This window comes from Strongylocentrotus purpuratus, unplaced genomic scaffold (assembly GCF_000002235.5).
Source record: "Strongylocentrotus purpuratus isolate Spur 01 unplaced genomic scaffold, Spur_5.0 spur5_scaffold_16, whole genome shotgun sequence".
In the NCBI taxonomy this organism is placed as follows: Eukaryota; Metazoa; Echinodermata; class Echinoidea; order Camarodonta; family Strongylocentrotidae; genus Strongylocentrotus; species Strongylocentrotus purpuratus.
In genome coordinates, this window is record NW_022145601.1 from 9295157 (window position 1) to 9313079 (window position 17923).

General features: G+C 38.3%; 1 protein-coding gene across 1 annotated transcript; it reads right to left on the reverse strand.

Annotated features, from left to right (window-relative positions):
- Positions 1-4130: 4130 nt before the first annotated feature.
- Positions 4131-16689, reverse strand: LOC115924838. The gene is made up of 6 exons (XM_030987718.1): positions 16663-16689; positions 16110-16274; positions 13796-13960; positions 13214-13317; positions 5968-6062; positions 4131-5389 (listed from the first exon to the last, which is right to left on the reverse strand). The coding sequence occupies exons 1-6, from the start codon at positions 16687-16689 to the stop codon at positions 4131-4133; spliced, it is 1815 nt and encodes a 604-aa protein (XP_030843578.1).
- Positions 16690-17923: the final 1234 nt, after the last annotated feature.

Below are 17923 nucleotides of genomic sequence, written 5' to 3' on the forward strand. Positions count from 1 at the left end.
ATTACACTCCGAGTTGGAACTAAATCTACATGTAAATTCCCATCTTGAGGTTCTTCCCTCTTTCGATTTTTCCTTACTATTCTTTTCACGTTAACTACCTTTTGACTCTTTAGTTCTGTTTCTATTTCTTTTTCTGACATCTCAGTCGGTATATCTGATATGACACCTTTCTTCAAATCAAGTTTCAAATTGACCTTCACTGGTACGTTATCAATGATTTGTATATCAGACAATTTCTTATGTTGTTTCGTATCCTTGCATTTAACGAGAATTCCGTTCCGGGTAGACTTTATAAATTCTGGCGATGAGCCGATACAGTTTTGGATAGATTTTGCGATCTTTAACATGCTAACGTTTCTTAATGATTTTTCCCTGTCAATAGGTGTAATGAAAAGCTTTAGATCTTGGTCAGTTGCTATTAGAATTACTGGATTTTGGTTACGAAATACTGAGTTTTGTGGTTCCATATTATCTGATGACGAATCCTCTTTTAGTGATAGGTTCTCAACATTGATACTTCCTTCACGTATCTTTCTTTTTTTTCTTCGAACACTTGCAGACGTGACTGTCTGGAATCCGTCTTTTAGCTCTATTCCTAAATCTTTGGCTTGGTTGCCTGAATCAATATCTGCCATAGCGTTAAGTGAGGAGTCGTCGGGGTTCATGGTCCGCGCCGCGTGCGGCGGGAGATTTAAATCTACTTTGATTTGTTAACTTATTTATGGTGCAGAATTATGTATAAAATGAGCCCAAAATGTTCGCTTACCTTTAGCAAGTCATTTCCTATCTGAAACTAGAGTCGAAAGTATGGAAAGTCCCGTGAAAATCCGATAAATATCCAAAAAAAAATTGCAACAAGCAACAGACAGACAGCCACGTGCACCGACCTAGCACCACCAATGGAAACTGGTATAGAGCGTAGTCTTTCCTCCAGACCCGGTTATTTCAAAATAAATAGAAATTTAAACAAATCTTCGAAACTAAGACCCACCATCTTATTCCTCTTTTTTTCATTTAAAAATAAATTACATTATTACATATGTGGATATAACACGTCACAAATAAATGATTGGTCGGCGGTCACACGAACTGACGAATCAGTCAAAATGGTCCATATATATATAACACACAGAGGGACCGATTCGATGGTTCGTCTGTATATTAATGAAACAACCTCTTCATTCGTTTGGAATAAAATACTTTCTATCTTACAAAATCTATGTATCCATCATTGCATCACTGTAAAACCATAACCTCTGCAATTTACTCGCATTGATTGAGAGGGTATATAGATATTTTATCAGTCAAAGGGTTCTGCAATCGTTCATTCAAAACATGCAAATATGTTTCGCGTGATCTCGTTATACAGCTATTTAAGATTTGTTATATGAAAGTATGCGTTGTTATTTGCTTGTTAACCGATTATCATTTCAGACTTGTTCTTGTTTATTTAGCTGCTTGAGTGTTTCAGAAGTAGGGAAAACTGTAATATAAATGTGTTTTGTTTGTATTTGCCTTTGAATAAATTTCGTTCTCATGAATTCATACCGGGTACCGCGTACCAATTGGAAGTCTTCAGTATAAGTAATTGATACGTTCATCACATGAAGAAAGGTAATTCATTCACGCACTCATGAAAATATAATATCGCAATCCAACGTTTCAATGTCACTAATAGCGTACATATATATATGTTACATATCGTGAACATATTTCATAATCACATGCATAAAACAATCAGCGTCAATATTTAAATACATTTAAGGTCACTTATTCGATTACTTTTTTTTCTACGAACATAATGATAATAATAATAATATGTCTTGTTTACCCAGGGTAGCCTCATTAGTATTCATACTGTTCTCCCTGAGGATCCTGCAATCATATTATTACCCCGGTCATCGGATTCAGGCTTACCCGCACACAATGTATACACATTTTCCACTCCCTGGGGAGCATTCCAGCCAGTGCATCATTTTTACAAGCGCACACTTGCTAATCTAGGCACATTAGCTTTCGCATCCTACCGGGTACCCATTTAACACCTGGGTGGAGAGTGGCAAATGTAGATCAATGTCTTGCCAAAGGACATTGAATTCCAGGATATGTGTGGGCGTTAGAATATTTACATGATTAAAAAAAAATCGTCGACGGTCAACGAACCATCGAATCGGTCCCTCCTCTGTGTGTTATATATATATGGACCATTTTGACTGATTCGTCAGTTCGTGTGACCGCCGACCAATCATTTATTTGTGACGTGTTGTATCCACATATGTAATAATGTAGTTTATTTTTAAATGAAAAAAAAGAGGAATAAGATGGTGGGTCTTAGTTTCGAAGATTTGTTTAAATTTCTATTTCTTTTGAAATAACCGGGTCTGGAGGAAAGACTACGCTCTATACCCATGTTATTCCACAGGAATGAGATGGTGACGTCTTAGTTTGAAGATTTTTTTTTTTTTAAATAACCAAGTAAGAAGTAAAGACTACGCTCTAATCCCATGCTTAATTACCGGGTCTTAATTTGAAAGATGGAGGGGTCTTAGTTTAAAAGGTTTTTGTTTTTTTGTTTTTTTGTTTTTTTTTTTTTGTTTTTTTTTTTTTTTAACTTTTGAATAACCGGATCTGGAGGAAAGACTACGCTCAATACTCATGTTCTTCCACAGGAATAAGATGATGGGGTCTTAGTTTTGAAGATTTTAAAAAAGTTTTGAAATAACCGGGTCTGGAAGAAAAACTACGCTCTAAACCCATGCTTTATTACCGGGTCTTAGTTTAGAAGATACTTGGTACTTGTACTTGGTACTTGGTACTTGGTACTTGGTAGGATTCCTCCAAAAGACGCCGTAAAGGTGTTTAAACTGGAGGTGTGTCGTTGTGTGCGGCCACCAACTTAAGGTGCTGGTTTTAAGTTGGTTTTAAGCGCAGATTTCAAAGTATTTAAGGAAGGTTGGGCTACAATTGAGGGAGAAAGACTGTTCCAGTCCTTAACTGTCCTTGGGAAGAATGAGTAACCGTATGCGTCCGTCCTGACTTTGTTGATATAGAATTGTTGGTCATGGCCCCGTCTTGTTCGTTCTACCTTGGGTGAGATGTAATTCTTGTAGTTGATGTCCATCAAGTCGTGAATCATTTTGTACAAACAGGTGATACGAGACTTCCGTCTTTCCTCCTGGAGGGGGATCCAACCCATTGAGTCCTTCAAAGCAGTGACACTTGAATATCTTGTATAAGTGTTTTTGACGAATCTAGCTGCTGCATTCTGGACTCTCTCAATGTTGCTGATGTTGGTGCTCGTATATGGATTCCAGGCTGAAGAAGCATAGTTAAGATGAGGTTTAACCAGGAGCATAGAATACAGCTTCTCCTTTGTTTTTGTTGAAGATTGATAGAAGTTCCTTTTCAAAAAGTTGACTACTTTCATGGCCTTACTTCTTGAATTTTCAACCTGCATGTTCCATCTCATATCATTTTGTATGATTATACCCAAGTATCTGGTGTGTGTGGTTTCTTCGAGATTGACTCCCATCATCTGGTAGGATGTTCTGTTTGGTTTCCTGCTCCTCGTGACTCGCATAGTTGTGCATTTGCTCGGGTTGAAAGTCATTCCCCAGGTATTGGCCCAGTTGACCAAGGTGTTAAGATCCGTTTGCAGTATTTCCTCATCTTTGGGTGATCTTATGGTGTTGTAGATTAAGCAATCATCCGCAAAGAGTCTGGTAGTACTCTTCACACCATTTTCAATATCATTGATATGAAGGAGGAAGAGATGAGGCCCGAGGACCGTACCCTGTGGAGTCCCACTAAGGACGGGAACCCAGTCAGAACACTCGCCGTTAATCATGACCCTCTGGGATCTCTTAGTAAGGAAGGATGATATCCACTTTTTGGTTTTGGATCTAATCCCGTAGAAGTCCAGTTTAGTGAGAAGGCTTTGATGCGGCATCACATCGAAGGCCTTCGAAAAATCCAGTATAGCTACATCTGTTGTCAGTCCAGTATCAATACTCTTTGTAAGATCATGAGTTGTCAAGATAAGCTGAGTTTCACAAGATCTTGCCTTTCTGAAAGCATGCTGGTTATCAGAGAGTATGTCCCATTTTGATAAATGGGTCATACGATTTGAATCAATGATGTTCCAGGAGCTTACAGCAAACACACGTTAGAGAGACCGGACGGTAATTCGCTGGATTTGTTGTGGGCCCTTTCTTGTAGATGGGTGTGATGTTTGCTTTCCTCCAATCCTCCGGGAGGTTACCCAGGTCGAGTGATTGCTGAAATAGATGCTGGAGTACAGGAGCAATTTCATCTGCTGCTAACTTCAAGGCTTGATTCGGGACTTGATCTGGACCTATAGCCTTTGAGGTATTGATATTCCGCAACAGCTTCCTAACTCCTTCTGTATCGACAATTATGGGTGGCATCTCCGGGAAGGGATTTCCAGTCATGGTTGGTTGAGGCTTTTGGCCTTGGCTCTCTCGATTGAAGACGCTTTCAAACTGGCTTGATAGTGCAAACGCTTTGTCTCGGGCATTGGTGAGAGTTTGATTATTGACTTTCAGGGTTTGAATGCCGACATTGTCCTTTTTTGTTGAGCGTATATATCGCCAGAAATTCTTGGTGTTCGCGTCCTCCGTCAACTCTTTGATGTATTGCCTGTGTGCAGATCTGATGGATTTACTAGCATATTTGCGTATGTTTGTAAAATCAATCCAGTCTTGGTGATTTCCAGAACGCTTTGCTTTGATGTAAGCTTTCTCTTTCTTGCTACACAGTCGCTTGAGTGTGCGTGTGAACCAAGGCTTACGTATATTCTCCTTGGCTGTTTTGGTAGGTACTGTGTCCGAGACTATTGTCTTCAGATTATCCCTGAAACACAACCAGTTTTCCTCAACCGATTTTGAATCAGGATTTCTCTCAAAATAATCTGCTTTCAGTTTCCGAACTTTGTCTTTGAAGTCATCGGGGACTACGTTCTTCCATAGTTGCATTATGCGCGGTGGCTTTTTCAGAAGATTGGTAAGGGTAGAGAACTTTGCTTTAACAATACAATGGTCACTGAGGCCTGCAACTGGCTTCACATCTGTGACTAGGGAAGGATGTGTTGTTAGTAAGAGATCCAGCGTGTTCTCTGTTCCATTTTGGTGATGTCTTATTGGGAAGGTAACCATCTGGGATAAGTGGTTGTCATCAATAAGATCCAGTAAGGACTTCTGAAGACTTCCCTTTGGTGAAGTAACATCATAAGTGCTCCAGGTCAATCCTGGGACGTTAAAGTCGCCGCCAAGAATTACATGAGGAGATCTGGTGCTGCTGTGTATCTTGAGTAAGTTTTCCCTCAACTTATCAATAGGCGTAGCGCTTTCTCCTGGTGGTCTATAGAATGCTCCCAACAGAACAGTTTCGCCAGAAATCGAGGCTTGACACCAAATGAGTTCGACTCCCTCTTCTGATAGGTCTTTCCTTTCAAAACATGGAATGTCCTTGTTGATGGCTATAAAGACACCCCTCCATTGGAGTTCCTATCTTTACGAAAAATGTTCAAGTTCCTAGGAAAAATTTCGGCAGAGCCAATATCTTGGTCAAGCCATGACTCTGTGCCGACCAGAATGTCCAGTTTCTCGTTATCAATGGTTGCTTGTAGAATTGAAGCGTTCCCTCGGACACTGCGGCAATTCAAAATGGCCAAGTTCAGAGAACAATTGGTCGAATTAAGTTTAACCTTAGGATGTTGCCTTCTGGTATCATTATTACATGTAGATGTAGAGTCCTTTTTATTTAGTGTCCATTTTCCCGAGGATTTACATATTTTTATTGGGGAAACATGTTGAACTATTCTCCAACCATCCAATGAGTTGGCAATCTTGAGTGTAGGCACTCATTTCCGACTCTGTAAGTTGTTGGATTTCGCTTCAGCTATATCAGCTATATCAACTTGCGGTTGATGTCGATGTTGACGGGAACCCTGTCTTGGGCAGCTGATGGTGAGGATCGGCGGTGGATCTGCATCCACGTCGAAGTCAGGGTACAAATCTTTTCCCGTGTCGTTCTCGTTAAGACTAACATGTAGCAATGAATTGTCACAATTGTTAGAGTAAACATAAGCAGTAGAATCGTTTCTAGATTTAGTTATATTTAAGTCGTCACAGGTAGTACAAATCCAAACCATAGTAGATCTATTATGTGTACTAGGATGGCCACTATCTGAAGCACCTCAACAGGCATGGTGAAACCATTTGTTACAACCTGTGCACTGGATACAGTTCGTTTTGACAGCATACTCACACAATCCGCAAGGATACTTAGGTTTACGTCCCCTGCGGGCTTTTCCATTTTCTGGCCCAGGGTTAGGGTTAATATCGTTGGCTCTCCTACTGGTCCTAGGAAGGGCGTTGTGCTTAAATTAAGCCCTTTTGCAGTTTGAGGTTTCTTTACACAGCTCAATGATATTGAATACATGTTCCGCAGTTCCACACAACTTAAGTCAAACTCAAAGTGGTGATAACGCAAGTTCATAATATTGAGATCACGAGGACAAAAGTCATGGTAAAAAAATGGTAAGATCCTACCGTGTCTAACTCCAACAGAACTATAGTAGTAGTAGTAGATCTACTCTGCTCCTTGAATCTCGCCTGGTCATCTGTACTTAAACGTAGTACTGACAAGAAGAGCATCACACAGATATATGTTGAAAGGTTTGCCGTAAAAGAGAAAGGTTTGCCTCTCCTCAAACCCGATCCCGCTAGGCATGTCATACTCTGAAAACCTTGGTTCCCGAAAAACAACATGGCGGCGAAAATTTTCCCACTTTTATCTTCTAAAAATGGGTTAAGAAACCGCAGTTCTAGTCCTATAAATTAGGTTGATGACACTAAAATGACATGTAGTTAAAAGCACGGCAGATCCGGCGATACTTTATTAAAAACAAAATAAGAAGCTGAAGGCTAACATAAGTTTAAAAATATAAAAGCCGCTATGTAAAAGCCGCTATGTAAAAGCTGCTATGTAAAAGCCGCTTTGTAAAAGCCGCTATGATGACGGCATGCGACGCGATGCAGGTCGGCCGACAGGCTCGGCCGTATTGCACAGCGGTCTATGGTGGGTGGAATCTCCGTACACGTGTTGATCTTTTTGCGTTCGGCAGCAGGAATAACTCGATCTAATTTCCAGTTTCCAGTCGTCGAATTTCACAAAAAATTGTCCACAGTTGCTCCTAATCAACTCCAACAACATAATCTTCGTAGATTTTAGTTTAAAAAGCAAAACAAATGGGGTAAATTGCAAGTTTAAAAACAGAAATTGCAGCAACTAAATTTGGTGACCGCCTCCAACGACACTGAGGCTACTTAGTTTAAAAGTTTTTGTTTTTGTTTTTGTTTTTTTTGAATAACCGGGTCTGGAGGAAAGACTACGCTCGATGCTCATGTTATTTCATTCTTGAAATTTTAACCCTGTGTAGTCAACTAAAATACAAGGGCACCCAGGTCTATTTCGAATGGATTCCCAGTCATTGTGGTCTACAACACAATGAGATAACAGATAAGTTTGCTAAAGCAGGACTAAATAAAAATATAGAAATCAACAACGCTCTTACCAGAGCAGAATCAAATTATGTTATAAAGAAATACTACATAGAGATATGGCAAAAAAGATGGAATGAAACATCATCCCCCCTACGGGAAACGCAAACTCTAGTATCAAAAACATTTGTGTGTTACCTGAACAACAGATATCATGAAACTATTCTTCATCGCCTAAGAATGGGAAACTTAGGTTTAAATAATAATCTTTTTGAGTTGAATCAACATGAGACAGGTCATTGTCCAAACTGTGAGCACCAAAAAGAAACAGTTAAACATTTTTTATGTAAGTGCCCACTCTTTCTTATAGAGAGAGCCATGCTTATAACAGAATCTGGAATAGAAAACGAAGAATTAATCCCAATACTCCTGAAATCAACAGATATTAATCACCAACAGGCTCTGGTTAACTTCGTAGTTAGATCTAAAAGGGTACACCTGTACCCCTACTAACCACCTTGCACCGCACATAATTATTTGAGCCCAATATGTTTCGCTTTTTATAGTGAGTATACATGTACATGAAGAAGAAGAGTGAGAAAGAAGAAGAAAAAAAGAAAAAAAGAAATTAGAAGAGAGAACTGTCTATATTAACGTTTAAAATCTTCATGTATCATGATCTGTTTTTTTTATTTTTTGGTTTTCGGTCAAAATTTTGAAGAAACACGATGGAGACGACTAGACATATTGGTGGACGTCGGAGGGCCTAGGCTCAGCATTAGGCTGAGTTGAGAAGCTTGTCACTACGTACCGTGTCCGAGTTGGTCCTTGGGCGTCCTATATAGCCGATAAGCCTTTTGCTCGCCAGCCACTGAATTCTTCATCATTAAATAAAAGTTTAGCTTTTAAAAATCCAATTTATCCAAATCTATATATCAAAAAAAGTAAATCTAATTTTAAAGGAATAAAAATCCTGAGAGAAGAGGCGTAAATATTCACTTCTGAATGAAAAACGCCTATAAATTAAAACAACAACAACAACAACAAGTTATTCCACAGGAAAAGGATTATGGGGTCTTAGTTTTTTAATTTTTTTAATTTTTGAAATAACCGGGTCTGGAGTAAAGACTGCGCGCTATACCCATGCTTTATTACAGGGTTTTAGTTTTGAACAAATTCGACAAAATATCCCTTCAAATGTATTACATTTGTGGGTAAAGTCATTATTACATTTGTGGGTGTTTCAAAATTACGTATTACATTTGTGGGTAAAGTGGTTATTACGTTTGTGGGTAAAGTGTTATTACATTTGTGGGTGTTATTATATCCGTGGGTAAAGTGTTATTACTTTTGTGGGCGTTATTACATTTGTGGGTGTAACAGGGTCTTAGTTTAAAAGTTTTTTATTTTTTTATTTTTGTTTTAAACTTTTGAATAACCGGGTCGGGAGGAAAGACTACGCTCGATTCTCATGTTATTCCACAGGAAAAGGATTATGGGGTCTTAGTTTTGAAGATTTTTTTAATTTTTGAAATAACCGGGTCTGGAGTAAAGACTGCGCGTTATAACCATGCTTTATTACAGGGTTTTAGTTTTGAACAAATTCGACAAAATATCCCCTACATAAAAAAAATCCTCTGGACGGCCAGGCATTATGGCTCAAGGCATGGGCACACAAAGGATTTTGTTATGTTGGGGACCGGGGTAAAATGTAATAAAATATTGAAAATTTATTGCATTTTCTTTGTTTTTTATATTTATGGAAACTGCCCCCTACCCTAGCCCCCGCTGCGTACAGTCGTGGTTCAGTGACCAAGCAATGGCCTCGTAACTGTGAGGCCCCAGGATCAAAACCGTGTCGATGTGCTATATTAGTGCCCTTTTGTGGAACATTAATCCTCATTACTGTCATTTATGACTTAAGGGCGTAGGTACCCTAGTTGAAAAGCATAGTAGCATACACATGCTTTAGCAGTCACGCAAAACACAAATTGTCAAATTATTATTCAATAAAATCTGAGAATGTATACTATTATCTAGATCTATTATTTTTAAATTATTTTTAAAATAATTCCATAAATTGGGGTAAAACAAAAATATTCCAACTTTATGAGCGACAGTGTATGTTTAACCAAATTTGGATTTGGATGTACTTTCAAATCCATGATTAAAATGATGTATAACGATATTGAAAGTTGTGTCATAAACAATGGATACTCGTCATCAGTTTTTACTTTACAAAGGGGGTTAGACAAGGATGCCGTCTTTCCCCCTACTTGTTTTTAATCGGAGCTGAAATTCTAGGTATCATGGATACTCGTCATCAGTTTTTACTTTACAAAGGGGGTTAGACAAGGATGCCGTCTTTCCCCCTACTTGTTTTTAATCGGAGCTGAAATTCTAGGTATCATGTTTAGACAGAGTACTCAGATAGAGGGTATTGATTTTAAAGGCAATGAAGTGAGGATAAGTCAATACGCAGATGATACCCTTATTTATCTTGCAGCCGCTGAACTTAATCTCTCGAATTGCTTCGATATTTTATCGTTGTACCAAAATATTTCTGGTTTGAAAATCAATGTTAATAAGAGTAAAATCGTGAGATTGGGAAATTTTACAGGTATGTTATTTTAATCATTTGACTGTCGAATGGGTCGATAATGTTATCAATTACTTAGGTATTAACATTCCCGTTGATTTTTTATCAGATATCTATTCAATCAATTTTGAGGCTAAGATAAAAGAAGCTAAAACACTTTTTAAGGTATGGAACTGTCGAAACTTGACCCTACTTGGGAAAATCACAGTAATTAAATCACTAGTTATAATAATAATAATAATAATAATAATATTATATAGCGCACGTATCGACCTTGCAAGGTCCTCAAGGCGCTCCAACATTACCCGGCTATGCTAGGCTGCCGATTTCGACGCTCACAGCATTTTAAGGAATTCCTTCCTACCGGTACCCATTTAAAACCTGGGTGGAGAGTGGCAAATGTAGATCAATGTCTTGCCAAATGACATTAGTGCCGCGGCGGGACTCGAACCGCGGACCTTGTGATCGGCAGTCCGGCGACGTATCCACTCATCCACGACACCTAAATTTGTTTATTTATTTAGTAATTTGCCAGATCCACCAAATATATTTTTTGTTACATTGCAAAGGATGTGCTTTAATTTGTTATGGAGTGGAAAAACAGATAGGATCAAAGGAAATATTATGTTTAATACATATGAAGATGGTGGGTTGCAAATGACCCATCTTAAGAGCTTTTGTAGTGCACTCAAAGTTGCATGGGTAAAGAGAGTTTTGGATAAACAAAACAAGGCCATTTGGAGAAAAAAAATGTCAATGCCAAATGAAACATTATGGGGAAGAATTAGTTTTTAGTTTTAACTTTCAGGCGGGAGATATACATTCCTTTTCAATAAATCAATTCTGGTTGGATGTTTTTTGATTTGATTTTTGATTTGATTTGATTTATTTTCCACTCAAATATCCACAAATTTATTGACATATATAAACCATACAGTAATACAATATATATTAGAACAAATGAATTATACAAGGAACGAAATACTGACAAGTATGTTCGTAATCAAATAAGTTTACAAAGTACATTTATGTTTGAGAATTAGACAACATATTTTAAATTGCTTGATTTAACTGAGAGGGGAAAAAAGGGAATCTCAGAAAAGCTAGGCTTGTTGAGCGAGATTCCCAGTATAAATTAAATAATGGACCATCAACAACGTGCATCAAATTCTGCACATGTCCGCTCCCACAGAGACCAGAGACGCGCGAACCCACCCGCCCGCGCCAGATCCCCGGGTCTCCCCCGCGAAGGCCCATTCAGCGTACAACAGTCTGCCGTTACCAGGTCGAGCAAGTTCAAGGTCTGTCCGACCTAGCAACGAGCAACATAAAACATTGCGCACCGAACAGGCCCCGACAAAAAAAAAACACAAAGATCCGGTATAGGCAGCCGAACCCGCGCGTCCGGAGACTCTCCGGGAACAAACACGCGAAAACCGGACAACACGCCGAAGATGGTCTAATAGTATTTGTACAAGCGTATAATGAATGATAGAAAAATAAAATAGATGACAAGAAAAAAAAAGAAAAAAAAAAGAAGCATGTGATGAAACACAAAAAAGGATGAGAATGATGAGAAGGTAAGAGTAGTGCCACGTAATAGGTAGTCTATTTGTATTTCTTTAGAGAGGAAAGAAAGAAATTCACAGGGAGGAGTCGGAAGGCAAGAGTAAGAAGACCAGATAAAAAAGAAAGCACAAGCACATCCGTGCTTAGTGATAGATTTGCGTACTAAAGTTTGTTTGTGCATAATTTATTTATTGTGCGCAGGTTAACGACTTAGGGTTTTAACGGCATGGTCCTATTATAAGTACTACAATCCGGTTAAATTCAAGGATATTGTGTCACAACTTATTTGGAATAACTCTGCCATCAAGGTAGACGGTCGAATTTTATTTTATGGAAAATGGTATGATTCAGGAGTTAAATATGTTCACGATATTTTGAAAGAAGACGGTAGCTTCAAAACATTTTTCGAAATTCAACATGATTTTCAACTGAATTTAACTCAATTTATGAATTATAGTGCTATTGTTTATGCAATCAGGTCAACTTGGAAGAAAGTTTTTACCCAAAGAATAACAAACTTAGTACATTTTTGTCAAAAAAGAAACCTTCTAAATGTTGTTACTTGTTATATATGAAAAAAATATCATTGAGTTTGGGAAAGACAAACCATTTGAGAAAATGGGATGATTTTAATTTAAGTCTAGAGAATTTAATTCAATGGCAAGACCGTTTTGTTAAAGTATTCAAGACAAATTTAGATACAAAAATCGAACATTCCAATTTAAATTCATTCACCGGAGAATTGCTACCAACTAATTTCTCTTTCGTATTGTTATAAAGACCTCACCAAAATTTGATGCATATGTTTTTATCCTGCACTATCTAAACTAGATATCTGTTTTGGCGTACACCCAGGAAACATTTTTGTAAACACGGTTATATTTTATGGTAAATATTTTATTCAAAGAAACAAATATTTTGATAAAATGTTAATTTTCAGTCAGTTTCAGGCAGATATGCTTTACCTTGAGAAAATTGAACCAATTTTTGCTTTACGTAAAGGGAAACTGCATGTTCATCTTAAAAAATGGAAACCCTTAGTGTAGTTTATAAGGTCTTACTCATTTTCATTTGCCTTTATCCATTTATGTTCACACTTATGATTCTGACTTATGTACTATTATAAGATTTGTAAAACGCCTATGAATGTATTTTTGTTATTCCTCGTTGACATGAAGAAGCAATAAAAGTTTGAAATATAAAAATATATATATATATTATTTGTTGGATACGTGCTTTAAAACACGCTTTTATATGAAACTGTTTCATTATGACACCAAAGTTCATTCTTTTCACAGGTATTTATTTCCTTGTCAGCAAAGCAGAACTATTCATAATATTAATATGAGAGTGCTCATAGCTAATGAAAAAAGTGTGCAAAAACAGTTACCTCATCAGTTGAGTTTGAAGAATGAAAAAATAGCAACATTTCGTTTCCAATAGAAATCGTGTTTTGTATACCTTTGATTTTGATGCCTCAGAGGCCATCGTTGAGTAGAACTCATCACTCAGCTCCATTGACCACAGATCCAGTGATCGAAGATTTGGCATGGAGCAGAGACCTCTTGCGCAATGAGAGGATGCTACAGAACCCAGATCTGCGCCAAAGTGCGCTAGCTTCTCAATCTGGTGATGAGACAGGAAAGGTTGAATAGAGTGAATAGTATTATCAAGTATAGACGACATGTCTGATTTAAGTATTCTTACTGTCATTAATGCAAAATTGTTAACCTCTACTTGGCTTTTAAAGCAAGAGAAAGAAAAGAGAGAGAGAGAGAGCGAGAAGGGGACAGAGACAGAGACAAAGAAATGTAGAAAGAAAACAGCCCAATGGGATGGGTGTGGTAGAAGAAAAGAAAGACGAGATGAAGTAATAAAGACAAACAAAATTCATCAATTATAGATGGTTCATAAAGAGAGAACGTGTATTTTCAACATAATTCATTAAAGTGTTATATCCGTCTTTTGTGACTATTGACAACATTTCAAATTTTTCAACGATTTCTTTTAAAATAGTGTAAAAAACAGTTACCCCAACAAGATGAGTTTGAAGAATGCAAAGATGTCAACATTTCGTTTCGTATAAAAATCATGTTTGGTATACCTTTGATCTTGATGCCTCAGAGGCCATCGTCGAGTAGAACTCATCACTCAGCTTCACATTGTCCAGACCCAGTGATTGAAGATTTGGCATAGAGCAGAGCCCTCTCGCGTAATGAGAGGATGCATCAGAACCCAGATCTGCGCCACAGTGCGTTAGCTCCTCAATCTGGTGATGTGACAGGACAGGTTGAATAGAGTGAATAGTATTATCAAGTATACACGACATTCTGTTCTAAATATTCTAACTGTCATTAATGCAAAATTGTTAACCTCTACTTCGGCTTTTAGTTTTAAAGCAAGAGAAAGAGAAAGGGAGAGAAAGAGAGAGAGAGAGAGGAAAATACAAACAAACAAAAAGGGAAATTTGCGTGTGGCAAGAGCGAAGAAATATGAGAAGAAAAAAAAAACTGAGATAAATTATATATATTTGATAAAGGGAAAACTTTTTGTTCAAGCAGAATAAATTGTTATATCTCTCCCTCTACAGTGTACTTGATATATCTCATTAATACAATTGACAAAACATAAATAATATTTAACCAAAATTGAAATATTATTTATAGGATACGTGCCTTATAAACGCGTTGTTTTATAAACCTAATTCATTATGACATTCGGGAAAGAGAGAGGGAGAGAGAGAGAGAGAGTAGCTGTTCAAGAAGAAGAAAATGTTATATCATACTATCTACAGTGTACATGTAATATCTCCTTGAGACTATTGACAAATTATATATAACTTTTAAAATCAAAATGCGAAGTTCTATTTATGGGATACGTGCTTTTAAAATACACATTTATATGAGTTTATATCATTATGAGATTGAAATACAGTCTATTCACATGATTCGTGATGAGAGAGAGAGAGAGAGTAGCTGTTCAAGAAGAATGCAAATGTTATAACTTTCTTTTTACAGTGTACATGTAATATCTCCTTGAGACTATTGACAAATTCTAAATAACTTCTAAAATCAAATTGCGAAATTCTGTTTAAAGGATAAGTGCTTTAAAAATACGCATTTAGAAATGCAGTCTATTCACATGATTCATGATTCTTTTTGAATTTTGAGAATATTCACAATTCAATAATAGGGGGACTGCAACCTCCATCCCCTGCCCTGTTTACATACGCTGGTGCAAAGAGGCTACTTAATATGCAATTCTACTCTAAGGATGGGTCTCTTGTAGACACTGGCGTACTGGTGGGGGGGGGGGGGGGCATGGCGCTGATGCCCTTGTACAATTGACACATGTATAGGTGGGGAGGGTGTATTCCCCCGAAATCGGAATAATTATCTACCTGATAATTTAACGCTGATTATCGCCATCAGAGATGAAAGAAGGTGTGAATATTGGGCTTAGACTTTAATTAATTGCCTGTGTGACCAAAAGTGTCCTTAATGCAAAGTTCAAAATTAGAAAACGCAAAATAAGGTATGTATTTCATTAAAGGAGAGGGGGTCGCTATGATGCAAATCTGGTCCACAGTGACACACAAAGTCTCCTCATTTCTGCGAGGGGCTAGATGGTATTCTCCCCCCCCCCCTCCAAGGTCTCGCGGGACTTTGGTCTCGTCCCGTAACGATAGTCTATCATAATTTTCTTAGTAACTCTCCTCTCCTTAGCTTCTCAATCTGGTGATGTGACAGGACAGGTTGAATAGAGTTAATAATATTATCAAGTATACACGACATGTCTGATAAGTATTGTTACTGTCATTAATGCAAAATTGTTAACCTCTACTTCGGCTTTTAAAGCAAGAGAAAGAAAGAGAGAGAGAGAGAGAGAAAGAGAGAGAGAGAGAAGGGGAACAGAGACAGAGACAGAAAGAGATAGAAAGAAAACGGCCCAATGGGAAATGGGTGTGGTAGAAGAAAAAAAAAGGGAGATGAAGAAAGACAAACAAATGTCATCAATAATATTATAGATGGTTGATAAAGAGAGAACGTGTCTTTTCAACAAAATAAAATATTATATCCGTCTATTTACATGTTTCCTGCGGCTATTGACAAAATTTTAATAATTTCTGAAACAATATTGCTAAATATTATTTGTTGGATACGTGCTTGTTAAACACACTGTTATATGAATCTATTTCATTATGAAACCGAAGTTCATTCTATTTACAGGTATTTATTTCCTCGTCAGCATAGCCGAACTATTCATAATATTGATTTGAGAGTGAACATAGCTAATGAAAATAAACGATTTCTTTAAAAAAAAAGTGTGAAAAAACAGTTACCCCCCAAAGTCGAGTTTGAAGAATGCAAAACTATATGGAAACAAATCATTTCCAATAGAAATCGTGTATGGTATACCTTTGATCTTGATGCCTCAGAGGCCATTGTTGAGTAGAACTCATCACTCAGCTTCACACGGAACAGATCCAGTGATCGAAGATTTGGCATGGAGCAGAGACCTCTCGCGTAATGAGAGGATGCATCAGAACCCAGATCTGCCGTCATGTGATTGAGCTCCTCAATCTGGTTATGGGACAGGACAGGTTGAATAGAGTGAATAGTATTATCAAGTATACACGACATTTTTGTTCTAAATATTCTAACTGTCATTAATGCAAAATTGTTAACCTCTACTTCGGCTTTTAGTTTTAAAGCAAGAGAAAGAGAAAGGGAGAGAAAGAGAGAGAGAGAGAGGAAAATACAAACAAAAAAAAGGTAAATTTGCGTGTGGCAAGAGCAAAGAAATATGAGATGAAAAAAAACAAACAACTTGTAGTGTTCCATACACCCATTTATTGTGGGGTCAACAAACTTTTAGGAATTGCAAGTTATCAGCATTTCCTTCCTTCATTTTTATCGGCACTTCCTTTTTGTCTTGTAAATTACGTGCATATTTTAAGTAACCTCGCACCTGCGATATGACATTTGTGGTCTCCATGGTTTGTTTTTCTCTAAGCGCCAATCACGGCGTTCCATAGTCTTGTGTTTTTGGCTAGCAGCGTGATTATCGCCACTCATCCCGTATGTACTCATCAGAGCTACACGTGTCTACGGTTTTAGTCATCTATATAATAATACTCTAAGGCGTCGAGGGGGGTATATGGGGTCCATTTTACAGCGCCCAAATCTCCCCTCCCGCCCGCCCCCGGGCGCCGCCGGGCGGTCCCGCGGACGGACGACGTTTTAATCTACCCATTTGGCCACGTCCCCGTTCGATCTTCGGTCGCGGTCGCCGTCGACGTCGATAAAGGCGGTTTCGGGGTCCCGGGGAGGACGGGCGGACGAGGGCACGGCGGGCGTCGCGGATTGCAAGGAGGCGACGAACCCGCGAGAGCGAGTCGGCAAGGCGTGCATCCGCCCTCTGTGCAATCAACAAAGAGACACACAGCGGACGAGAATCTACTCTGTCAGTGGATGTAGCACATCACGTAGTAACGGTTGTGGCTTACCCCGAGTTTAGGCCTCTTGCTATAGGATACGCTTTGTAGCATGTAAGAGAAATACACATTAACAGATGACTCACCCGGGTGAGGGGATGTAAGAAATGCACGCTCTCACGGGTTGGGCTTACCCGTGTTATGCGTCTTTTTATATGATATGCTTTGTAGGCCAGCCGGACCTGCTGCGTGTACGAACGTACGTGTATAATGTATGCGATGATTCTACGCTCACCGTCACACGTACGCACAGCTCAGTCGCTTCGTCTTTGATTCTATGATGATTGCCGTGATTTATATATAGTTTACGTGAATAGAGGTATGCAAGCAGGGTTACTTTGGTATTATCCTGTTCATGTTTACTGAATATTGAAAATCATTCTTCAAAGTAAAGTTTTCACAAGAAATTCATCGTAACTGACAGTTAAGTTGCAAGCTAGCTGCCATGAGGCACGGGCAGTGCAGTGCGCCACTGCTGGCGAGCACTGTCGGAACTGTGACTGTGTGTGAGGTGAGGTGAGCTGAGCTGAGCTATTATAGAGTAGACTCGACAACATTTTGAAATTGCTCTTATTGCCCCTATATTTCAATATAGTTTCGTGACTATAGAGGTATGAAACCTGAGCTGAGATTGTGATTATTCTGTCCATGTATAGTTGTATGCTAAATTTCGATAATCATTTTTCAAAGTAAAGTTTTCACAAGAAAATCAGACGGTCGTTTAAAAACATAGCC

Excerpts from the sequence above, each read along its gene's own strand:
- LOC115924838 (XM_030987718.1), bottom strand. The coding sequence starts at position 16,689 with ATGGAGACCACAAATGTCATATCGCAG. Across the intron at positions 16,275-16,662 it reads CCACAAATGTCATATCGCAG|ATTGAGGAGCTCAATCACAT; the intron begins GTGCGAGGTTAC and ends TCCCATAACCAG. Across the intron at positions 5,390-5,967 it reads CATCAGCTGCCCAAGACAGG|CATTCTATAGACCACCAGGA; the intron begins GTTCCCGTCAAC and ends TTCTGTTGGGAG.